This window comes from Sinocyclocheilus anshuiensis, unplaced genomic scaffold (genome assembly GCF_001515605.1).
Source record: "Sinocyclocheilus anshuiensis isolate Anshui unplaced genomic scaffold, SAMN03320099.WGS_v1.1 scaffold826, whole genome shotgun sequence".
NCBI classification, from domain to species: Eukaryota; Metazoa; Chordata; class Actinopteri; order Cypriniformes; family Cyprinidae; genus Sinocyclocheilus; species Sinocyclocheilus anshuiensis.
This window is the reverse complement of record NW_015536492.1, coordinates 118,007-142,527: the sequence shown is the minus strand read 5'-3', so window position 1 is coordinate 142,527 and position 24,521 is coordinate 118,007. Positions and strand designations below refer to the sequence as shown.

Here is a 24,521-nt window from a genome sequence, read left to right as displayed (position 1 = left end):
CCCCCCCCCCCCCCCCAAACGTTTATATTGAACATTTCCGATTGAAGTTAACTTTTATTTGCTGCTGCTGTGCAGATGTGAGCAAACTACTAGTAGAAAATGAAATTATAGCTATTTCTCATGTAAATACTAATACGGCGTTATGTATTATGTAAATAATTCATAAACTGCTGTTGTACATACACATACATATCTCTCTGCAAGTTTTTGTTTGGATTATACTCATATTTTGGAGCATATTTGGATGAAAAGCATTCTGACAGGTTGTATTACTATACTACTATGTTGACGTTATACAGTATTTAATATGATATTTTGTGTAATGTGTCTTTCAGGTTATTATTCAGGGGTTTCGCAGCTACAGAGATCAGACTGTGGTTGATCCCTTCAGCTCCAAACACAATGTTATAGGTAAGACTGCCCCACATTGATATATATATATATATATCTCAGATCTTTTATATTATATTTTATAATGTGTGTATATATAATCAGTTTTGTTTGTTTCATAAAAAATAAGAAAGTTAGAAAGAATAAAACTAGACTATAGGAATAAAAAAAAATACAATATAATACAAAATTGTGATTATAATATACTAAAATAGAATAGTAAATAAGTTGGAATTAAGTGTAAAAAGTAGAAAAAGAGTAGGTAATGGAAATGGAGTATAGTAAATGGGAAATATATTATTTAAAAGTATATATTTAAAGTTTTAAAATTTAGTTTTTTTTGTCACATTTAATTAATTTTCACAGTTGGAAGAAATGGATCAGGAAAGAGTAACTTCTTCTATGGTAAGTAAAAGTTATTATTATTATTTTTTTTTTAAGTAATTTAATACATCAAAAGACTGACGGTGCGGGTGAATAGTTTGTGATGGGCAATTTTATTTTTTCCCCCCATCAGCCATACAGTTTGTACTCAGTGATGAGTTCAGTCATCTTCGTCCAGAGCAGCGTCTGGCTCTGCTTCACGTGAGTTATTTTATTCTATATTATTATTTTGTTTATATTCTATTTCAATGATTAAAAAAAAAAAAAAATAATGAAATTGAATTTGATTAAGTGTGATTATTTATTTTATTTTCCGTGATTATTTCTTATTTTCTATTTATTTATTTAATTTTGTATATAAAAATAAGTTTCACTAACCCTGCTAAACCATGTATTTTTATGTAATATTCAGGAAGGCACTGGTCCTCGAGTCATTTCAGCCTTTGTGGAAATTATATTCGACAACTCCGACAACAGGCTGCCGGTAAGAAATTTATCGTAAATGTTGTGAAGTGCACTAAAGTAAAAACAGGCGAGTAACTTGACCTCATTGCTCTCAGATTGATAAAGAGGAGGTGTCTCTGCGCCGTGTCATCGGAGCAAAGAAAGATCAGTACTTCTTAGACAAAAAGATGGTCACGTAAGTTTAGTTCTCATAAAACTGTAACATATCAGAAGAGCTTTGACTGCTGAAAGCTGTAGCTGAATGGATTGTGTTCTGTGTTTTTAGTAAGAACGACGTGATGAACCTGTTGGAGAGTGCTGGTTTCTCCCGCAGCAACCCTTACTACATCGTCAAGCAGGGAAAGGTACGCTAGTGTCCCTTGACATGGGACAATTGATTTATTAATGGGTTGTTACAAGTATTCATGATTTTATTTAAAACCTCTTAAAGGCATAGTTTATATAAAACTGAAAATTGTCGCTTACTCACAAGTTATTCCAGACCTGTATGAGTTTCTTTCTTCTGTTGAAAACAAAAGAAGATGTTTTGAAGAATGCTGGTAACCAAACAGTTGACATTCATTGACTTCCTTAGTATGGAGAAAAAATACTATGGAAGTCAATGGCTACCATCAACTGTTTGGTTACCAGCATTCTTCAAAACATCTTCTTTTGTGTTCAACAGAAGAAAGAAACTCATACAGGTCTGGAACAAGTGGAGGATGGGTAAATGATGGCAAAATTTTCAAAATTTTGTGTGAACCATAGGGCTGGGCGATATGGCTCAAAAAATTATCACAATAAAATTTTTCATATCGATAATTATCACGATAAATGTCAAATCATTATTTCTTTCAAATTTAAAGACATTTTTCTCCTAAGTAAAATTTGTAGAAACCAGACCGTTAATTGTGGTTTTAAGCTACTCTTTATTGTCAAGAACATGACAGACACTTCACGTTTTTGAATTCTTTACATTTTTCCAGTCATTTTCCTTAATAAAAAAAATATTTCTTAAGTTTCTTCCTGTGCTAACAGGTGATATTGCTTCAAATATATTTAACAGGTTTGTGTTGCTTGACTTTGATGGCACATATCTTTGGCACAGTTTGAAGTGCAGGCTGCAATATTAATAATGTGACAATAATATGACAGTTGACAGTAGTAGGCTAGTAGCTTGAGTTAGAATGCAGATGTAAATTTATCTTCATTAACAAACATAGTAACATACGTAAAAACTGTAACAACATCTTTTTTTAATGGTAAAATTTAAATATTCTGACGGCTTGCCGCGGTAGACGGTGCTGACGGTGATACCGGTGTTAAGCCGCAACACCGGTTACGTCACTTGCCCACCGCGTCACCGACCCCCACCATCGTGTTGATTTTTTTATAGAAATAAAAATCTTTTAGTTCAGTAAAAGAACAGACAAATTCAAACGAACTAAAAACGAACAATTGCTTTACGCCGAATTGTCGCTATGTCAAAGTGAAAGTAAAATGTGCACGCCGCTTTTACAAGCTATTTAAAAGCGAAGGAAAGCGAGGAAAAGAGGGAACGCCCCACCCCCACGGTGATACCGGTATTACCGGTGTTGTCACACGTCGATTAACCGGTGGGAAAATTTCCTCACCGTCACAACCCTAATTCTGACTGTTTGAGTTTTATTACAGTTGACCATTGGCCTTTCATAGTAGCATAAATTTAGATCATGATAACCACAGTTAAACCATGCATTTAGTATAAATGCACAAATTCTATAGCTTAAATACTGCAATTGTATTCCATTAGGCTACTCCTTTAATACATTTAATACGTCTACATTAATAATATAATAACATTTTGTATGAATATCCCACATTTTTGCCACAGTTAGTGTTACTACAGTAAATCCATGGTAAATTATGGCGATTTGTAGAAAGCCTTCTGACTGTTTTGTTGCACACAGTGTTTCTCAGCGCTGTTTCATCTGGCTTTAAACTAGTTTAAATGACAGAGTCGTGTTCTTCGCTGAATTCAAGCGCTTTTCACTGGATCTCACATTGCTGTTTAGTGTCGCGTGATCAAGTAAATGCATCTGCTGTAGTAAGCTCGCGCTGCGCTGCTGTTTGGGCTTTGAGCCGAGCAGAAAAATGGTCATTGTGGTGCGCTTCAAATGAGTAGCCTGTATTACTGGATTCATGCTACATTTTTATCGACAATTTCGTCATCTTTGGACGATAACTCGAGGTTAGTTTTGATTTCGTTTTTACTTTTGTCACCGCATCCACACATTTTTTCCTCCTCGTTTCGAGGAAATGGGCTTGTATTTTTGACTGCGACTGTACATGTGACTGGCTGTTGTCGCGTTTATTTCTGCTGTGTAATTGGCTGTTAGATTAATCCATATTGAGTAAAAATGTTCAGAGCTTATCACCGTTATCAGCATAAATATCATCGCTATTCGATATGATATCGTTTATTGGCCCAGCCCTAGTGAACCATCTCTTTAAATTGCAGCTAAAACATTGTTTTTCAGCCCTCTGGGACTGTAGCAAACAACATAATCTCTTTCAATAACATTAATGCTCGTTTACAAACAAGAATGTGGCTCTTGGGATTAAAGCGGTGCTAATGCTGTTGCTACACATTCTAAATGAGTTGGCTCACTTTGTTACACTCATTTTACTTTCTGAAACATGAAAATAGATCAATCAGATGGCAACAGCGCCTGACTCTCAGCGTCTCAAACTGCTCAGAGAGGTGGCCGGCACCAGAGTCTATGATGAGCGCAAAGAGGAGAGTATCTCGCTCATGAAGGAAACAGGTAGATCCTTCACTGATATGTTTCTAATCAAATGTGTCGTAAAGGGGAAAATGCCATTTATCCTTTTTGATCTGGAAATATATATATAATATGAAAACTTTTTGTCCTTTTATTATTTTGTGAAACTAAATTGTTTTAATTAATTGCTAAAGCAGTGCAGGAAACACTGCAGAAGATGGTGTACTGTTGTTTTTTTATGGTCAAAGGTTTGTGACGTGCAGTCTGTTCTTGCGTGTATGTGTGCAGAGGGCAAGCGAGAGAAGATTAATGAGCTGCTAAAGTACATCGAGGAACGTCTGCACACTCTGGAGGATGAGAAAGAGGAACTGGCTCAGTACCAGAAGTGGGACAAAATGAGAAGAGCTCTGGAGTACACCATCTACAACCAGGAGCTCAACGAGACCCGGGCCAAATTGGACGAGGTACACACATCAATTCTTACTTGTCATCACCTTATCAATCTTATTCAGCAATTACAGAAAATACATCAGCATTCAGCACTGTATAATGCTTTGTTGCTGATGTGTTTATAGTAGCATTATAATTTAAAGATGTTGTGATTCTCTCCTCTAGTTGTCCTCTAAGAGAGAGACCTGTGGAGACAAATCTAGACAACTGCGAGATGCTCAACAAGATGCTCGAGACAAAGTGGAGGTAAACTGAGCTAATCAGCAATGTTCCCTCTAAGCTGCGTGCGAAGAAATAATAATTAGAAGAAATAATAGGCTGCACATAGGACATGTGTGGGGAAAGTCATTTGATTGAATTCTGGTAAATGCAAAATAATTGCAATGCTCGGGCAAATCGCTATAGAGTTAGATACTCTGAATGCGGTTTACAGGTTTCATAGAAAGAGAATGATGTGCGCCAAATGAGTCGCTGTAGAAATCGAATACTTTAATGGTTGCGGACAAAATAACTCAACATGAGAGCCAACGCAAGCACAATGGCATGTGAAATAAAATGTCATCACGTTTTAAAGAAGAGTGTCTTGATTAAGCGCTGGAAATAGCAGATGATGGGCACAGAACGTTAACAAAACTCTGAGACATTAACAGTCACACACAGGTGTAGTAGTGTGCAAACTATTGCAAAGGGATTCACATGTTTTTCACAGATCTCAGTTTAAATGCTTAATTTTGTTTTCTATTCTATCAGTTTATATGCTTCAGTTTGTTTTTATATTACATTATAAACCTATTAAATAATTGACCTCAAAAAGGGAATTCATGAGCAATATCTGCTTCATTTTTTCATATATTATATTATATTATTATAAAGAATTGAACCGTTCTGTGTCAAAAAAACAACAACTTTTTAATAGAATTTCTTGGTAACACGGCACTGTAAAAAAAATCTCCGGTAACCTAAAATATGCATCATTCAGTTACATCAAGGGTCAAATCAAATATAGCACATTAAAGTTAAAAGTTACACACTTTTTTTGTGTGTGCGCTGTACAGGTCTGGTATAAAGAATGTTTTTGCTCAGGTGGCCAAAATGTCCGCCCAATAGAAAAAAGTTGCTCAGCAAGAAAAAAAATTTGAGGGAACATTGATCATCAGTGTGTTAGTAACTGATGCTTGTGTATGTTTCTTGTTCTGGAAAAGTGCTAAAACACTCAGAACATTTTAGCAACTATATAACAACGTCCAAGCAACCGTCAGACTGCCTAACATCATAATGAAACATATTGCATGGGAATTTCACATTTTCTTCTGAAAATGTAAACAGTCCAGTTGATTACACTTTAACCAGCTTGTGCAGTCCCACGTCGCAAATAACAGAAACCGTTTATTTTATAGAAGTATTAGGAGGGAAACATTTTTTCCTTTAGATTAACATGCATTGATGAAAGAAGACCAGGAACATTTATTGTAAAAGTGATTAGTTTTGATTTCAAATTCACCTTTCATCCAGTGTGTTTAAGAAATTGACCCTAAAAACTGAAAATAAAGTATTAAAATGTGAAGATTTACCAAGAATCTGTCTTCGCACGTTATATAACAGCTTATATTGTGTAATCTTATCTAACCTCAGTGTCTCTGTGTCTCTGTAGGAGACTGAGCGTGTGGTGAGGGAGCTGAAGGCTCGAATCTCCGCCATGAAGGAGGAGAAAGAACAGCTGAGCACCGAGCGACAGGAGCAGATCAAACAGAGGACCAAACTGGAGCTCAAAGCCAAAGATCTGCAGGACGAGCTGGCAGGAAACAGCGAGCAGAGGGTACGACTAGCAGAAGCTCACACACTAACACATGCACACGCTACAGGCACACATATGCACTGAACACACACATTTCAAAGAAGTGCCATCTTGGAAAAGAGAAAGTTACTTTTTGGGCGAAAAAATTGCTTTGATTTTTATTAAAGTTTAAGGTGATTTTACACTACCATTAATAAGATTTTTTTTTATGTTCACCCAGGCTGCATTTATTTGATCAAAAATTCAGTAAGAACAATAATCTTGTGGACTATTTTAACAAATTTAAAATAACTATTTTGTATTTGAATATATGTTGAAATGTAATTTATTCCTGTGATGTAAAGCTGAATTTTTCAGCATCATCACTCCAGTTTTCAGTGTCTTGTGATCCTTCAGAAATCATTCTAATATTCTGATTTGCTGCTCAAGAAACATTTCTTATGATAATGTTGAAAAAAGTTGTGCTGCTTCATAATTTTGTGGAAACTGATGTATTTTTTTCAGGATTCTTTGAAAGTTTAAAAGAACAGCATTTATTTCAAATAGAAATGTTTGAAACGTTATAAATGTCTTTAAAGTGCACCCTTGTTGAATAAAAGTAAATTTCTTTCACCAAAAAAGGCAAAAAATTCCTTCCCAGCCTTATTGAAAAGACCTGAATTCAATAATGTGCAATTTTTTTACTTTACTCTTTATGTCGTACAAGATTGCATACAAGTATAAACCCCATTTCCTCAAACAAATATGCACCTGCTTGCTTTTCCTTATTGCGGTTGCTTTATTGGTCACTGCAAAAATAAAGTAGTGACTGAATTCACATACACAAACACACAAGTTTGATACACATGCTCACAAATGCAAACACACTCATAAATGCACACTAACAGCCAGAGAGCTGCAGGAAATGCTGGCAGGCACTAGTGAACAGAGGGTCCGCAGTGACTCCGTCTGCGTCACTATCTACACACGCTCACTCCAGCCCGGGCTTGTAGCCAGACGCAAACACACACATAATGCTTGTGTATCCCTGTATGTGTGAAATACACACTTTCAGTCGGCCCTCCTGCATCCCGGCTTGACTTAGAGAGGGATTAGCCCCACCTGGCCAAGTGTGTGTGTGTTTTCCTATGGAGGAGAGGCAAAAGTGCGTCATTTGCCCTTTGATTGGTGAATGTGAATGTAGGTTTGCTCGGATGGAGATCCCCTTTGTTCTGCTCATGACGCTGAATCTACACACCTATTTGTGCACAGTTTATTCTTCTCCATTTAAATATGAACACCTCTTCACTAGTGTTGTCACGGTACCAAAATTTCAGTAGCAGCCCATCCCGCGGACTTGGCAACACTGGAAGAGGATAGCTTTCGTTTAGCGCATCAAGAACCGGGTTGACCAGGTACTCGGTACCACCGGTACTTAAGAAAACCCGGTACCGTAACGTTTTCATTTTTTTAGTACCGACTTGGTACCGAAATACCGGGTCTTTTGACAACACTACTCTTCACACATCTGCGCAACATTTATTTAGGCTTTCTATAAAAAGAGGCTAGACTCAAGAATTGATGTCGCTATTTGTGATTCAATACTCTGTCCCCTCTGGCTTCCTGTCTAACAGAAACGGCTGCTCAAAGAGCGCCAGAAGCTTCTGGAGAAGATTGAAGAAAAACAGAAGGAGTTGCAGGAAACAGAACCCAAATTTAACGCTGTGAAAGAAAGAGAGGAGCGAGGAATTTCCCGGTAAACACTTTGAAGTGTTGAAAGGGCCCATGAAGTGTGGGACCCAGTCTTCTTTTTTTGTGTTGATGTACTTCCTATTCAAACAGGAAGTTGGGGTGGGACATATTGAAGTGCTTGCTTTTTTTCCTCCTTTTAAATGCCTGTAATTTGTTAATGTTCTTCACGTCACAGTCCTTCAAAACTGTAATTTGTTTATTGCTTCTGATACTACATTAAAATTGTATAGATTTTTAGTTTATAAAAATGGCAGTATTTATTTATTTTTAAACGGTTTGCTGTTCTTTTTCATTGCACGGGCAAGAATTTGGATTGCCCATTTTTCATGATCCAGTCAAATCCTTGTGTATAAAATCAAGTCCCATCCCTTTTATGTTCCCACAAATTTTCAATTATTCACTAAATGTATGTAGGAGGATAAGTGCATTATAAATGTTTTTCATGTATTTAAGTAATACTTGAAGTATGTTTTGTTGTGTTTGTTTGCATTTTTCAGACTGGCTCAAGCCACACAAGAGCGAACAGACCTGTATGCCAAACAGGGCCGAGGCAGCCAGTTCACCTCTAAAGAAGAGAGGGACAAATGGATCAAGAAAGAGCTGAAGTCTCTGGATCAAGCCATCAATGACAAGAAACGGCAGATCGCTGCCATCCACAAAGATCTGGAGGACACTGAAGCCAATAAAGAGAAAAACCTGGAACAGTACAATGTAAGATTTGGGCTACGTTCGACTAGTTAAAAACTTATCTTGGTATTGAACAGTAGATATGTAACTTTCGCCAGTTTTATGGCCAGCATTTATTCATTAGTTCACCCAAAAATGAGAAATTGATAAAAAAAAAAAAAAAAAGTACTCACCCTTAGGTCATCCAAGATGAAGATGAGTTTGTTTTTTCATAAGATTTGGAGAAATGTAGCATTACATCATTTGCTCAGCAATGGCTCCTCTGCAGTGAATGGGTGCCGTCAGAATAAGTCCAAACAACTGATAAAAACATCACAATAATCCACAACTAATCAACACCACTCCAGTCCATCAGTTGTCTTGTGAAGTGAAAATGTGTTTGTTTTTAAGAAACAAATACATCAAGACGCTTTTAACTTCAAACCGTTGCTTTTGATTAAAAAAATTAGTCTATAATCCATAATATTTGCTTTCCCCAGTGAAAAAGTAATCTTATCTGAATCAGGAGAGAAATATGCACAAATCAAACACTGTTTACGAGGACAAACAGTCCAAAAAGGTTCTAAAAAGTATGTGGGTGTATTTTGATTTTTACTGTTGTATTTTTAGAGGACAACGGGATCAGGACTTTTTCACTGGAGAAGCGTTGTTATGGATTATGACTTTTAACTTTAAACTGTTACTTCTGATCAAAATTTAAACACCTTAATGATGGATTTGTTTCTTACAGTCACACATCTTTTCACTTCTCAAGATATTAATTGATGGACTGGAGTGGTGTGGATTATTGTGATGTTTTATCAGTTGTTTCTGACGGCACCCATTCACTGCAGAGGATCCATTGGTGAACTTGTGATGTAATGATACATTTCTCCAAATCTGGTCTGATGAAGAAACAAACTAATCTTGGATGACCTGAGGACGAGTGAAATTTTGGGTGAATTATTCCTTTAAGGTGTTTTTGAACCTTTAACATTTCTTCCCAACTTCGATTTCGGCCACAGAAACTGGACCAGGACTTGAGTGAAGTGAAGACTCGAGTGGAGGAGCTGGATAAGAAGTACTATGAGGTGAAGAACCGAAAGGATGAACTTCAGAGCGAGAGAAAGTAAGATCCTCCTGTTCCTATTCCCGACGCATCATGGGAAAATGTCTGGCTTTGGTCCATTTTTCCAACATCCCACCCTTTCTTATTACCTGTACGAACCGTTCCCCTCCTCACCTGGCATTTTAGTTATTAATAATCAATGAGCCATAGGTTTCACAGCACGATGAGGCTTGACGGTTGGGCTATAGAATAGGGTCTCCCGCTGAACCCAGGCATAGCATTTGTGAGCCAGGGCTGATGGGTGTGTCCGTGTCCCTCCTCCTGCAGCTACCTGTGGAGGGAGGAGAACGCAGAACAGCAGGCGCTGGCAGCCAAACGAGAAGAGCTGGAGAAGAAACAACAGCTACTGCGAGCAGCCACCGGAAAGGTTAGAAACCAAAACAGACCTGTGTGTTTTAACACATTGATGAATATTGCTGATTTTATTGTGTACGAATCATCTGTGCATTATTTTTATTGTTTATATAATATTTGTTTATAATTATATTGCATAAATGTCATATCGTTCTACACCCTTGAAATATCTTTTCTGTTAACTCTCAAAATATGACCTTAGAATAGGGCTGCATAATTTTGGGAAAATTATGTATTATTATTAGTGTTATTATTATATCTTTTTAGATTTAAAGACTTTTCTTGACCCAGACCTTTGGTCTGCACACAAGTTTTGCCAATTTTCTTTTCTTTTTTTACGGTACAAAATATTTACATCACTAATATTTATGGCTGTTTTAATTTCTTCTATTTCAAATGTTAAACATGGAAAAACTACAAGGAGCCCTTAAAGTGTCTGTTTTGTTGACAAAAGCTGTTAGCAACCAAAACTGAGCTGATCTGAGAAACTGAAAACGCTGTATCATGAAAGGTTTGTGTGTAAATGAACACAATGCCACACTTTACTCTGAATATGCAGTGAATATTTTTATTTAGTTAAATCACAGAGATTTGTTAATCACATTAAGCCATATCATTATTTAGGTTTTATTGCGATTAATCATGCAAACTTACCACAGAGTTCATTATATGTAACCAGTGTGCATGTATTTAAAATCATGTAAAAATGCCGCCCACTCCGGTTCACTGAGTACCGGCTGAACTGAACCATATCTCCTAAGCTCAACTTGGCCGCTGGATCGTTTCTCATGGACTGAGTCAGTCACTAATTTTAGCAACTCTCCCACGTTACAAAAATATACATCAGTATATGAAGTGAGATTATCAGAACTTCAGATCCGTCATCTGGACTTGAAATGAAAATATGAACTTTGAAACGCAATGTTTTGCTTGTTGTTTGCTTTTTCTCCAGGCTATTTTGAATGGCATCGACAGCATTAATAAAGTATTGGAACATTTCCGCCGGAAGGGCATCAGCCAACATCTCATCAACGGTTACCACGGCATCATCATGAATAACTTTGAGTGTGAACCTGCTTTCTACACCTGTGTGGAGGTGACCGCTGGCACCAGGTCAGACACATTGTTTATTATTAGTGTTTTCTGCTTGGTGTCGACCTGTGTGGTAGAGTGCATTGATAGTGATGGAGTTGTGTGTGCTGGTGTTTGTTCAGGCTGTTTTACCGCATCGTGGAAACGGATGAAGTGAGCACCAAGATTCTAATGGAGTTTAATAAGATGAACTTGCCTGGAGAGGTCACCTTCCTGCCCCTCAGCAAACTGGACGTCAGGGACACCGCTTACCCTGAGACTAATGTAAGCTTACACCACTGAACATGACATTTAAAATGCACCCTGCTGAATTTTCTAAATGCATGTTTTTTTGATCTTGCGAACAATTTATCTGATTATCTGTTTTATTTTTTTTTTTATTTTTTGAGCTCATGATTTTTAATCAAAAACTCAACCTTCCATCGAAATACCATACTTTTCAAATAATGTAGTCTGCTCAAATTCTGCTCCTTTTTTATGACCTTCTGCGAGCTCATTCATTTTCTTTTTTTCTGCATTTTAATTCATGATTTTTAATCAAAAACTCAACCTTCCATCGAAATACCATACTTTTCAAATAATGTAGTCTGCTCAAATTCTGCTCCTTTTTTACGACCTTCTGCGAGCTCATTCATTTTCTTTTTTTCTGCATTTTAATTTTTTGTTATTCTGTTAAGCGCAAATCTATGCAAATAGTCTCTAATTACTTCTCTACACTTGCTGTAGGATGCAATCCCCATGATCAGCAAGCTCCGTTACAGTCCAAACTTCGACAAGGCTTTCAAACATGTGTTTGGGAAGACGCTGATCTGCCGCAGCATGGAAGTGTCCACTCAGCTGGCTCGAGCTTTCACCATGGACTGCATCACACTGGAGGGTAAACGGATGCGGTCTCATTTGTGTACTTTTTAAAAAAATTTTATTCAATCCTGATTTTCAAATTAATTCTAAACCCTTGTTTTGGTATGTGTATCAGGTGATCAGGTGAGTCATCGTGGCGCTCTGACCGGTGGCTACTACGACACACGCAAGTCCCGTCTGGAGCTACAGAAGGACATGAGGAAGGCCGAGGAGGAGCTTGGAGAACTGGAGGCCAAACTCAACGAGAACCTGCGTAGAAATATTGAACATATCCTCCTCATTTATGCCTCACACACAGGCTTGCTTATGACGCAGTGGCTGAAATCAAATTGATTGAGTCCTAATTGTGTGTGTCTTGGCCAGTAGAGCATTCTGGTATATTCGGCTTTGATGACACAAGGCCACAGAGGATCGCGGAATGAGTCAGCTAGTTATTAACGTGCATGCGGTCATGTGTGAGCTGCACACGTGGTGTTATATTAGTGAATAGAGGGATGAGACATTGACGTGACATGACTGTCAAGGCCTCGAGTGGTGTTTATTTAAAGCTGGGGTAAATTTTTTATCTCAATTGGCTTTGTGTGGCTCATACTCTGTGACTAATTCAGAATTAATATGATGACGTAATAATTTTCTCAACTTCAGCAAAAACAGGCCAAATAAAAGTATTCAACAGCTTGTCAAGTATTTGCACAGCTGAGATAAGTGGATTTAGTACAATCGGATATTAATTATACAAGTATTTCAAGAAGCAGTCTTGTTATTCTTAACTAAAACTTAATGATTTTTGTTAATTGAAATAAAGCTAAAATAAAATAGAAATATTAGATAAAAATTAGAAATGTCTTGGAAGCTCTCTGAAATAAAGCTAAATGGAAAAATAAATAGACAAAATCACAACATTAAAATGTAAACGAAAACTGAAAATAATACACATAAAAGCGAATTAATATGAATTAATACTATAATAATACTAAAACATATAAGAAGCCGATAAGCTCAAGTGAGGGAGCTTTCCAGAATTAAAATGGATCACAAGTCTGCTCCTTAACTCAGTTCTTCACGCATCAATAACGAAATTGACCAGCTGATGAATCAGATGCAGCAAATTGAGACCCAGCAGAGGAAGTTCAAGGCATCCAGAGACAGTATACTGTCTGAGATGAAGATGCTAAAGGAGAAGAGACAGCAGTCAGAGAAAACATTTATGCCCAAGGTAACCTATGCTACTGTATTTCAGCCATTAATACCAGAACTGCTATTATTTACTGTTATATTATTTGTGTACCAAATCTTTAATTTGGTTTCTCTCTGATGTTTCCCCCAGCAACGCAGTCTTCAGAGTCTGGAGGCCAGTCTGCATGCCATGGAGAGCACGCGGGAGTCTCTGAAGGCAGAGCTGGGAACGGACCTGCTCTCTCAGCTCAGTTTAGAGGACCAACGCAGGGTGGACGACCTCAACGACGAGATCAGACAGCTGCAACAGGTTCAACAATACAATTAACAAATATCATTTAGTCGATTATTTACCACTGTACATATGGACTTTGAAAACATCATGAATTTATTTAATATCTTTTTAAAACCTGTCTTTTTAGCATATTTCCTCGAAATATAAAATGTAAAAATAATAAAAAATGACTTTAAGTTTTTCAGGTAGGTCTAACATTAATATTCAGGTACAGAAATTCAATAATCTATTTAACTGTAAAATAACACTGGTAGATAGTCTTGACTCTATAAAAAAACACTAATGACAGAAGCAGCAGGTTTATTTAGGCTACTGTCTCTTTAAGATCTAACGCATGGATCTAATATACTGTTACACGTGCGGTTTGTTTCTCAACTGTTTACATTCACTTACTATATAACCGACTGTGTTTACATGAATACTCGCCAAGACAGGCATTTTGACAATTTTCTATGTATTTGGCACAAAAAAACCAACAAAAAAACTAAATTCTGTAGTCACGCGCTGTATCAGAGATGGCTGTATGTGAGCACTTTAAGTGTGAGCGCACAGAAAACAGTCTCTCAGAGAGCGTGTGAGTACTGTATTGTCTGTATTAAGTTAATTATATTAAGTTCTCTTTCATGTCTTCTTGCGCTTGAATGGTTTGAAGTCACTTGATTGTTTAAACTGGTAAGACTTAAAAACGTGCAAATGATAGATGCCGTCAATGTTTGCGGGAATTTCCTGTTTTATAAGTGTGGAACCTGCGGGAATGAGTAGAATTATGCGCAATACCAGCAATCCCGTGCCGAAATTCAAGCCCTAAAGAATATATGTATATGCATGCATACACACACACACACATTTTTTTTTAAATATAACACATTACATCAACAACAATCGTTTATCTCTGTTATTGCCCAAAACATATTTGAAAACAAAATGATGAATTGCCTGGCCCTACCAGCAGGTACAGATGGCAACATGGACTGTTCACTGACCATTGACATAAAAAATAAATGAAAAAAGAACATACATATAAAATAATAATTAGACATTTTTAAATTACAATCATCTGACCTAAATTTTTCATCATTCAATGTATTTGTGTATTACAATTTTTAATTATATGTCTATATATATTGTTAGGAAGATACAAAAATTGGAAAGCACACAACTCTAGGTAGTGCTATGGTCTAATTTTGTTGCGAAATAACTTACATACAGCACAAGGAACTTTGATTTCAAACTCTGAATTTAATTTATTTTAACTAAAGACACAAAAACGGTCAGTAATAAGACAACAAATAAATGACAAGCAATAGCACAAACAAATACAAAAGCAAGATACTAATTAAATGAACAGTGCTTTAAGTTTTTCAGGTAGGTCTAACATTAATATTCAGGTACAGAAATTCAATAATCTATTTAACTGTAAAATAACACTGGTAGATAGTCTTGACTCTATAAAAAAACTCTAATGACAGAAGCAGCAGGTTTATTTAGGCTACTGTCTCTTTAAGATCTAACGCATGGATCTAATATACTGTTACACGTGCGGTTTGTTTCTCAACTGTTTACATTCACTTACTATATAACCGACTGTGTTTACATGAATACTCGCCAAGACAGGCATTTTGACAATTTTCTATGTATTTGGCACAAAAAAACCAACAAAAAAACTAAATTCTGTAGTCACGCGCTGTATCAGAGATGGCTGTATGTGAGCACTTTAAGTGTGAGCGCACAGAAAACAGTCTCTCAGAGAGCATGTGAGTACTGTATTGTCTGTATTAAGTTCATTATATTAAGTTCTCTTTCATGTCTTCTTGCGCTTGAATGGTTTGAAGTCACTTGATTGTTTAAACTGGTAAGACTTAAAAACGTGCAAATGATAGATGCCGTCAATGTTTGCGGGAATTTCCTGTTTTATAAGTGTGGAACCTGCGGGAATGAGTAGAATTATGCGCAATACCAGCAATCCCGTGCCGAAATTCAAGCCCTAAAGAATATATGTATATGCATGCATACACACACACACACACACACACATTTTTTTTTAAATATAACACATTACATCAACAACAATCGTTTATCTCTATTATTGCCCAAAACATATCTGAAAACAAAATGATGAATTGCCTGGCCCTACCAGCAGGTACAGAAGGCAACATGGACTGTTCACTGACCATCAGATGTGAACAAAAATTGCAAAACCTTGTCCGTCATCAGTTCCAATTTGATTAGTGAAGTTGCAGTGAATTGGCACTGAAACTACAGCTGCAGCTCTTTACCACCTCCAGCACGACACACACACAGCAGACAATTGCAAAGCTACTTTAAATGTTGTATAACTGGCCCACATCATTAGCCTTTTGTTATTTTTATATGCCCTTCAATTTGGTTTGCTAATTTGTCTGCTTTTGTATTCTCAGACAGGCTTAGCATTTAAGCATATGCATACGAGTTTCATTTATTTCTTTAGATGTGCGTTCATGTGGCCATAAGCCTCATGTTCTGTTTTTAGTCTACATTGCCTTTATAATACGATTAAACCTGAACATGTGGCTTTTGGTCCTTCAGTCTGGGGTCAATTAAAGTTGTTTGTTTTTCATGTGTGGCATGTTTTTGCTATAGGACAACAGACAGCTGCTGAATGAGAGAATTAAGCTGGAGGGAATCATGACCAGGGTGGAGACGTACCTCAACGAGAACCTGCGCAAACGTCTCGACCAAGTCGAGCAGGTGATGATACCGATTTTCCTTTTTACTGATATAAGCTTTATGAACTAAATGCACTAAAAATGTGTGTGTTTGTGTAGGAATTGAATGAACTGAGAGAAACCGAAGGAGGAACCGTCCTCACTGCCACAACGTCGGAATTGGATGGCATTAATAAACGCATAAAAGACACTTTGGCTCGATCTGAGGGTGAGTGAAGACTCAAATAGTGTTGTTGTTGTTGTTTTTTTTTTCTTAAAAAGCACTACTTTTGTTGGTCTGCATTTTGTTTGTCATTTCATTTTTCAGATTTGGACTCCCTCATCGATAAGACGGAGGTGGAAATAAAAGACCACCAGAAGAGTATGGAGCGCTGGAAGAACATCGAGAAGGATCAGAACGAAGCCATCAATCACGACACAAAGGAGCTGGAGAAGATGACCAACAGACAGGGGATGTTACTGAAGAAGAAAGAGGAATGCATGAAGAAGATTCGCGAGCTGGGCTCCCTGCCGCAGGAGGCCTTTGAAAAGTACCAGACGCTCACGCTCAAACAGGTACAGCAACCATATCTGGAGCTTATTGTTTTTTTGCACTGAAATGCAAGTTTATTTTCCCTTTAGTCAAAAGTTCATGGTGAAGTTCCGTATAATTTCCTGTGACTCATTTAGAGTGATATTAAATCGTATTTTCCTTCTCTCCTTCAAAAAAAAACAAAAAAACCTTTTCGCAAATGAGGTCATAAACAAGTATTACCTAATCGTATGAAGACCACAACATGACGGGGTACCCTTGAAGAAGCCTTTTGCCTCCTTCTCAGCTCATGTCTAGCTTTACTTTTCCATCTCATCCCCCTCCAGTCTCGCAGCCCTCCCACCTGGCTCTCATATTCGCTGTCTTAGTTGATCTTCCTCCTTTCACTCCACCGCTCCAGTCAGGGGCTCTATTGTGTGTCAGTCCTCCTACACAGAGGTGACTCATTCTTCATTACCCCATGCTTTTTTTTTTTTCTTCACCCTCTCTTGGTGAACTTGAGTGCGTGGAGTTGAGGAGGGAGGTTGAATTCTGCCATTTCTGTGTGTGTTTTTTAGCCGTCTTCTGGAATTTTCTCTTGCAGGTTCAAAAGTGGGAATTATGGCGTAACATGCATTTAAGTTATTTCGGTGTGAAAGAAATTTACATATAATTGTAGATTGCAAAATGATAATTAGGAGCTGATCCTAATCTATGATCAGATTGTTACTGTTTTATTCTGCGGAACTACTAAGGGGACATGGGGATTGAAAAAATAAGAGATGTAAGTCTACTGGAAACTATATGGAAACTGTTTCAGTGTTTTTGTTCGCTTGCAAACGTTCTACAATGGCCCCTAGAAATTTTGTGTTTGCTCAGAACATTTGTAGATTTGCTCTCAAAAATGTTTTTACGTTCAGTTTTTACATTCGGTCACAAAATTGTCACATTCCCTTGAAAACCTTTGCATTTACTCGCAAAATTTTTTTTTTTACCTTGAGAAACTGCGTTCACTCACAATTTAGTTTTTTCCATTCGCTTGCAGAACTTAAGCATTCCCTCAGAAACTTTGCATTCACTTGCAAATCTTTTACATTTCTCCCAAGAAACTTAAACTCGTAAAATGTTTCCATTCGCTTGCAAAATTGTATTCCCCTGAAAACCATTGTTCACACACAAAATGTTCTCTTTCCCTCTAGAAACTTTGCAAATACTTGCAGAATTTTCACATTCCCTCAGAAACTTGGCAAACTTTTGCAAATTTTTTTTTTCCCATTTGTCTTCATTTGCAAAATCTTCTCTTTGCCCCAATAAACCTTGCATTTGTTTACATTTTTCCAGTTGCTCAAAAATGTAGCAATCCTTTGCATTTACTTGCCAAATTCTTTTTACTTTGAAAAATCTTTACAAAATTACAAAAAGTTTACATTCCCCTGAAATGTTCACATGCAAAATATTCTCTTTCCTTCAAGAAACTTTGCGCACTTATGCAAATTTTTTTCCCATTTGCTTGCAAAATATTTGCATTTCCCTAAAAACAGTTACCTTGAGAAACTTTGCGTTCACTCACATAATTTTCACATGTCCCTCAAGAAACTTTGCATTCACTTGCAAAACCATTGCATCTGCTCACAAAACTTTCAGATTCCCCTGAGAAAGTTTGTTCTCTTTTATTTGCTCACAAAATATTCATGTTTCCTTCAGAAACTGCATTTGCTTGCAAAGAAAAGTTTCTCAGGGGAACGGCAAAATTTTGTGAGAATGCAAAAGCATTTGAATATCAGTATCCCACCTCATTTTCTTTTTTATCACCATATCCCCTTACAGGCATCATACTATTTAGTTGATTACATGTTTATTTACGTTTATTCACATGTAATTATTTTGTGTGTGTGTGTGTGTGTAGTTATTCAGGAAGCTGGAGCAATGTAACACAGAGCTGAAAAAATACAGCCATGTGAATAAAAAAGCCCTGGACCAGTTCGTCAATTTCTCAGAGCAGAAAGAGAAGTTGATTAAGAGGCAGGACGAGCTGGAGAGAGGCTACAAATCCATCATGGAGCTCATGAATGTCCTGGAGCTGCGCAAATACGAGGCCATCCAGCTCACCTTCAAACAGGTATGACTATGAAACAGACTCCCTCAAGAAGTGTTTACATTTCAATATATATTTTAATTATTTTTCTATCTATTAAAAATGAAGCATTTTCCACTTTATTATTATTATTATTTTTTTTTTTATGAGGACATCGGATGCCCATTTTCCACAAGTTTGTATGATTCTTTAGGGTCTCATGAAATGTCTATACTGGAGGTCGACCGATATGGGTTTTTCACTGGCCGATGCCGATATTTAGAAATCAGGGCAGCCGATGGCCGATATATGATGCTGATTTTTTTTGCTGATATGTTTGGCCGATTTTCTTTTTTTCTTTTTTTTTCTTTTTTTCTTCATCTCATAAATGTGAGTTTGAGTAAATGATTATTGCAAGGTACAAGATCGTAATAGTAGTAGTAGCCTAATTCAGAGTAATAATACATGGCTCAAAACTTAAGCACCTTCTCAAAACAGTTCTGAAGCATGCTTTTTGTTTATGTTTGCTGACACGCACCAGTGTTTCCCACAGGCTTGCAAATGCAAATTCATTCTCTGCCAGCAGGAGGCGCTGTTGGAGCGGAGATCTAGCGGTTTCCCCGGTAACGGCTGTAATCTAATAAGCACTGCTCTCACAAACGCTAACGTTACTTTCAGGCATTACAGGAAAGACGAAATGAAAATGACGTCGAAGCTTTTCTGAAGACGGTCGGTTCTTTTCAAAGATACATTCATATAAAATCACCCGCGCTGCATTTTAATTTTGAAACGTGCAGTGATCAGTTTATTCAACGAGGTAATAACTCAATGTATGGGAAACACTGGACACCGCTATAAGTCAAATGGCCAAGTGATAACATAAATAAAAGCATTCACACATATTACACAGCCTGCTGCTCATAACTGCTTAAGAGTGCACTGGCCACGAGCGATGACATCATGGATGCTGTTGTCGGACCTACACGCATATTTCATGAGGAAAGTTAAGGTGCACATTATAATCAGTCCAGAAGTTTCGTCTGAACTGCATGTGTTTCTACTTTCACATGCAAATGACTTGTTGCACTTATGAATATGATAACTTTCCGGCATCAATTCTAGTAGGGTAAAACGTAACTACACTTTCGAAACGTTCTGTTTTGCCCTGCAATCATTAGCTGAAACTGTGTGAACAAGAAGCAGCTGCAGAGTGTGAGTTGCTCCATCTCTCACGCAGCCAGAGAGAGATTCTCCTCTCCGGCGGTCCGCAACAACGCTTAGCTGCCCGCCGGTGCGCCTGCTTATAAATCGGCCTAATTTGCAGCACAATCGGCCGATGCCGATTAATTAAAAAATACCAAAAATCAATCGGTCGACCTCTAGTCTATAACATGGCTAAAATTCCTCAATGGTCATGTAAAACAACACCCTTTTTACCTTGTAAAAAAACAGCTCTGTTCCCAGTGACCCGTTTCGGTGCATATCTCTTTAAATGATAATGAGCTACTGCTCCCCCCGCCCCTCTCTTCCATGGTGCGTGTTGACACAAGACGCATGAATAGCTGCCTTGGACTCCGTATGGCTCGGAGGTGGTCTTATTTAAATAACTAGCTATCTACGTAGAAACCGGCTGCAAATTGAAACAGTTCGCTGGTTGGCACTGTTTCAGACTCAGACAGTCCATAACGAACTGGCTGCTTGTTTTCTTTTCAGCTTTTCTGAGCTGGCAGACAAACCAGAAACCTAACTAAATGCAAAAAAAAAGCTAAAAAAGTGAAAATTTCATCCGATGTCCCCTTTAATAAATCGTAATTATTGAAAAAAGAAAAAAAAATGTCATCTGGGCCCACTTATGAATACTGCTTTGTCTCTCTACAGGTGTCTAAGAATTTCAGCGAGGTATTTCAGAAGCTGGTGCCCGGTGGTAAAGCAACTCTGGTGATGAAGAAGGGAGACACTGAAGGTGGACAGTCTCAGGACGAGGGCGAGGGAGCGGACAGTGAGAGGGGATCTTCCTCTCAGAGCAGCGTTCCCAGTGTAGACCAGTTCACTGGAGTGGGCATCAGGGTAAGGAGAGGATGGAAAATCAAATGTTTGTGTGCTGTAAGTGCAGTTATTACATGCTGATATTTGACCAATCGTGTGTTTGTGTGTGTACGTTAGGTGTCATTCACTGGTAAACAGGGAGAGATGAGGGAGATGCAGCAGCTTTCTGGAGGTCAGAAGTCTCTGGTGGCTCTGGCTCTCATCTTTGCCATCCAGAAATGTGACCCTGCTCCTTTCTACCTGTTTGATGAAATCGACCAGGCTCTAGATGCACAGCACAGAAAAGCAGTGTCAGGTACCATCAGCCAGTGCATTGTTGAAAGGCTTGGTCAAAAATAAACTGCTACATCATCAGAAAGCAGCGTATATGAAATTTTCCAGTTTATATTTATATAATTCTACCAGAAATGTTGTATTTTAAGTTTCTCATGTCAACACAGCAGACAAAATGCTTTTTCAGGGCTCCAGACTGCCTGAAACGATCGCATTTGCGACCAAAAATATTAATTTGCTAGTGATATTTTTGCTGAGGTTGCCACTGTTAAATTTACGTTATGACTTCAAAATTAGCATCTAATGCCTTTTTCCTATTTGTTTTGTGATGGCATCTTTGCTATGTTGACGTAATAAACTGAGACGATGCGCATCAAAGTAAAAAAAAAAAGTAGTGAAAAAAAACAAACTTTCAAACAGCCCTCATCTCTGCCGAACAGCAGCTAAAAGCAGCTCCAGTTGTGGCAGCATGAGAGAGATCAAAAATGACGGAGATGTGCGAAGTAAAAGTGCAGAAAAGCAGTGTCTGTTTCGTGCACAGCTTGAACAAACTACAACAGGTAAAGCTGTCAGCTGTGTGGATATTAACAATATATCGTTAACAGTTCTCGTTTATAATTTATACTAATATGGCTTGTTGTTATCAAGATCTTTAGTCTAAATGCTGTGTTCTGTTAATGTGTGAGCTTCATATTATTTGTAGCGCAACTTGCAGTCCAATAATCACAAGCTTTCTGCTGTTACCTTTTAATAAACAAAGTATGAGCTTTAAAATTCTGCCAAATTCATAACGGAATTCAAACAATAAATACAGTTTTGTTGCTCTTTAATGTAGCATGAGCAATCGTGGCTGGACATGCTCAGTTCAAGCGGCACGTGAACATATCAAAGCTTTCTCTTTACTGCTATAGTGTGAACATTCAATGTTTCAAACTCCGGAAAATGTGTAAAGCTTGTAAACAATGACACGTAACAAAACATTTACCTCAGAATAACCATTCAGCGTCCATAAGCTCATCAGTCAGCTAGAAAAAGTAACTATAAAGAGGAGCGTTTTGATAAATTTATGCCCTATATTGCATATTCATATTTTTACTTAACCTGTTGATATAAGAAAGAATGCAAGGAGCTAAAGATTAAATTCAACACCTCCTATATGAAATGCATGTTACTAGTGAAGAAAAACAGACTGGATGTGTGCAAGACAACACTAGGATGCATTGAAGAGGAGCCCAAACTCAATGGCAAAGTGATGCTGATATAATTATGGTCCATGATTATGCCACAGATTCTGTGTAATAAACAAATCTTTGTGACTATATAGTTCTGAAGTGGGAAAAGACGTTTAGTTCCCACTTTAAGTGGACCTTAGTTCCCAAGACATCTACAAGATGGAATAAAATGCTGATGCTGTAAAAGGAGGGGAGATATAAAGACATGACAGTATGACTGAAATGTTAGTGTTAAAAAGAAAGAAAGAAAACACGTTTATTGTGTGGCACTTAAAAAAATAATTTGGCACCTAATTTTGTTTCTTATAGGAGCCAATGGCTCCTTAAGTGAAATATATTTTTTTTTTGTCTGGAGCCCTGTTTTTGTTTTCACTAAAAACGTTTTTTACATTTTGTTTTTTCGAAACTTTTTTCACATCAAAATGTTTTTTTTCTTTTCATGTTTTTAATTCTATCACAAATACTTAATTTTCTGTAAGTTTCTGATTTTGACACAGCAATATTTCCTGTTTTCGGAAAAACAATGTTTTTTCACAACAAAATGTTTTCACTACAAATGTTTTTTCTTTTTACTATAAACAATTTTTTGACACTGCATCCACTAAAAAAAAGGTTTCGTTTTTCACTACATTTTTTTTCCAAACATTTTCTTTTCACAACAAATTTTCTAACTAAAACCAAAATGTTTTTTTTTTTCACTACAAACGAGGCTTTGTATTTCCTTTTATTTTTTTCCACAAACATGATTTTTTTTTTCTTCACATTTCCTTTTCCTCACATTTTTTTTTCTCTCTCAAAATAACAACATCAAAATGTTACTGCTTTTGCTTTAAGTAAATTAGAAGTGGTTTTGCGGTGTATTGATATTTTGTATCGTCTTTCAGACATGATCGTGGAGCTGGCTGGACATGCTCAGTTCATCACCACGACCTTCAGACCCGAGCTGCTGGAGTCAGCCGACAAGTTCTACGGCGTCAAATTCAGAAACAAGGTAAAAGGCAACATTCACACTCTGATGTGCCAAGTAATTAACAAATGGAAATGAGTCTTCTGCATAGAAAATGAACTATAAATGTAAGTCTTGTCAAGTTGAAGTTGTACAGATGAGGTCCCCAGACTTACTGTGTGTGTGTGTGTGTGTGTGTGTGTGTGTGTGTGTTCATTAGGTGAGTCACATCGATGTGATCTCAGCAGAGCAGGCGAAGGACTTTGTGGAGGATGACACAACTCACGGCTAAGAGAAACAATACACCTCTATCACTCATTTTCCTCATTTCTCACCCCCGTCTCACCTGGTGTTTTTCCATTAAAAGCCGTTAAAAGCCCAGTTGGAAATAAATGCAAAGTTTTTTTTTTTCCTCGTATTCTGAACGGGGATATACTGACTAATTGTTGTTTTACAGTTATTTTGTATTTTCTTTCCTCTTTGTTGATTCTCGTATTTCAAGGATAAAACACTGAACATGTTTTTCAATATTTTGATGAAATGAGCCATGTTTTACACCTGCTCCAGCCCGAGTTATTTAAAGTTGAGGAAGTTCAGCCACTCTGTTTCAGAGTTAAGCTTCATTAGGGGAACTTATGTAGTTGCTGAGACTGAGTACACAGGTAGATGAATGTTAAAGATCTACGGTTTGCAGTCTGCCTGTTCGGCACCAGTTCTCTCTTCCTCACTGCTCTAAACCAGCATGAGCTGTTCCTTCATACTCCGTTTTTTTTAAGCGATACGGCTCATTTTGAGGTTTTCCAAATGAGCCTAAATGTTTTTATTATTGTTTTGTTGATTTAATTTCTTCTTTAGGTCATTGTGATTTATAGTCTTTTAATGTGTTTTCTGTTACCCAAAAAGAATAAAATAACCCTGGTCTTTATCAACATGCACTGGTGTCTTGCCGCTAGAGGGCGCTGTTGTCACACATTTTACTGTTTTGATGTTATTACGTCGTTATGTGGTTGTGCTACACCTTGCAAGGAAAAAGACTTGGAGACTCATTTTGGCTTGGGCAAGTAAGTACATTTTATAAATAAATTATATATACAAATATAAAGAGTATATCCTTGCAAGTTTATATATTTTATATGATATATATATATATATATATATATATATATATATATATGTATTTTATATATATCTGTTTTTGTAGG

The 24,521-nt window shown here is 37.2% G+C and overlaps 1 protein-coding gene across 1 annotated transcript in view; it reads left to right on the top strand.

Annotated features, from left to right (window-relative positions):
- LOC107685530 (structural maintenance of chromosomes protein 3) overlaps positions 1 to 24,255 on the top strand; it is a 24,729-nt gene extending 474 nt beyond the window's left edge. The window contains exons 2-29 of the mRNA XM_016482143.1: positions 336 to 411; positions 757 to 795; positions 908 to 975; positions 1,187 to 1,258; positions 1,335 to 1,414; positions 1,505 to 1,583; positions 3,908 to 4,025; positions 4,272 to 4,447; positions 4,599 to 4,679; positions 6,085 to 6,249; positions 7,842 to 7,963; positions 8,457 to 8,670; positions 9,651 to 9,754; positions 10,022 to 10,121; positions 11,061 to 11,221; positions 11,323 to 11,464; positions 11,927 to 12,077; positions 12,177 to 12,329; positions 13,126 to 13,277; positions 13,389 to 13,547; positions 16,152 to 16,259; positions 16,337 to 16,445; positions 16,545 to 16,792; positions 18,655 to 18,867; positions 20,701 to 20,889; positions 20,986 to 21,163; positions 23,258 to 23,364; positions 23,540 to 24,255. Of these exons, the coding sequence (XP_016337629.1) occupies positions 336 to 411; positions 757 to 795; positions 908 to 975; positions 1,187 to 1,258; positions 1,335 to 1,414; positions 1,505 to 1,583; positions 3,908 to 4,025; positions 4,272 to 4,447; positions 4,599 to 4,679; positions 6,085 to 6,249; positions 7,842 to 7,963; positions 8,457 to 8,670; positions 9,651 to 9,754; positions 10,022 to 10,121; positions 11,061 to 11,221; positions 11,323 to 11,464; positions 11,927 to 12,077; positions 12,177 to 12,329; positions 13,126 to 13,277; positions 13,389 to 13,547; positions 16,152 to 16,259; positions 16,337 to 16,445; positions 16,545 to 16,792; positions 18,655 to 18,867; positions 20,701 to 20,889; positions 20,986 to 21,163; positions 23,258 to 23,364; positions 23,540 to 23,611 (3,636 nt within the window). The 3' untranslated portion in view covers positions 23,612 to 24,255. The remainder of the gene's footprint in view (positions 1 to 335; positions 412 to 756; positions 796 to 907; positions 976 to 1,186; positions 1,259 to 1,334; positions 1,415 to 1,504; positions 1,584 to 3,907; positions 4,026 to 4,271; positions 4,448 to 4,598; positions 4,680 to 6,084; positions 6,250 to 7,841; positions 7,964 to 8,456; positions 8,671 to 9,650; positions 9,755 to 10,021; positions 10,122 to 11,060; positions 11,222 to 11,322; positions 11,465 to 11,926; positions 12,078 to 12,176; positions 12,330 to 13,125; positions 13,278 to 13,388; positions 13,548 to 16,151; positions 16,260 to 16,336; positions 16,446 to 16,544; positions 16,793 to 18,654; positions 18,868 to 20,700; positions 20,890 to 20,985; positions 21,164 to 23,257; positions 23,365 to 23,539) is intronic.
- Positions 24,256 to 24,521: the final 266 nt, after the last annotated feature.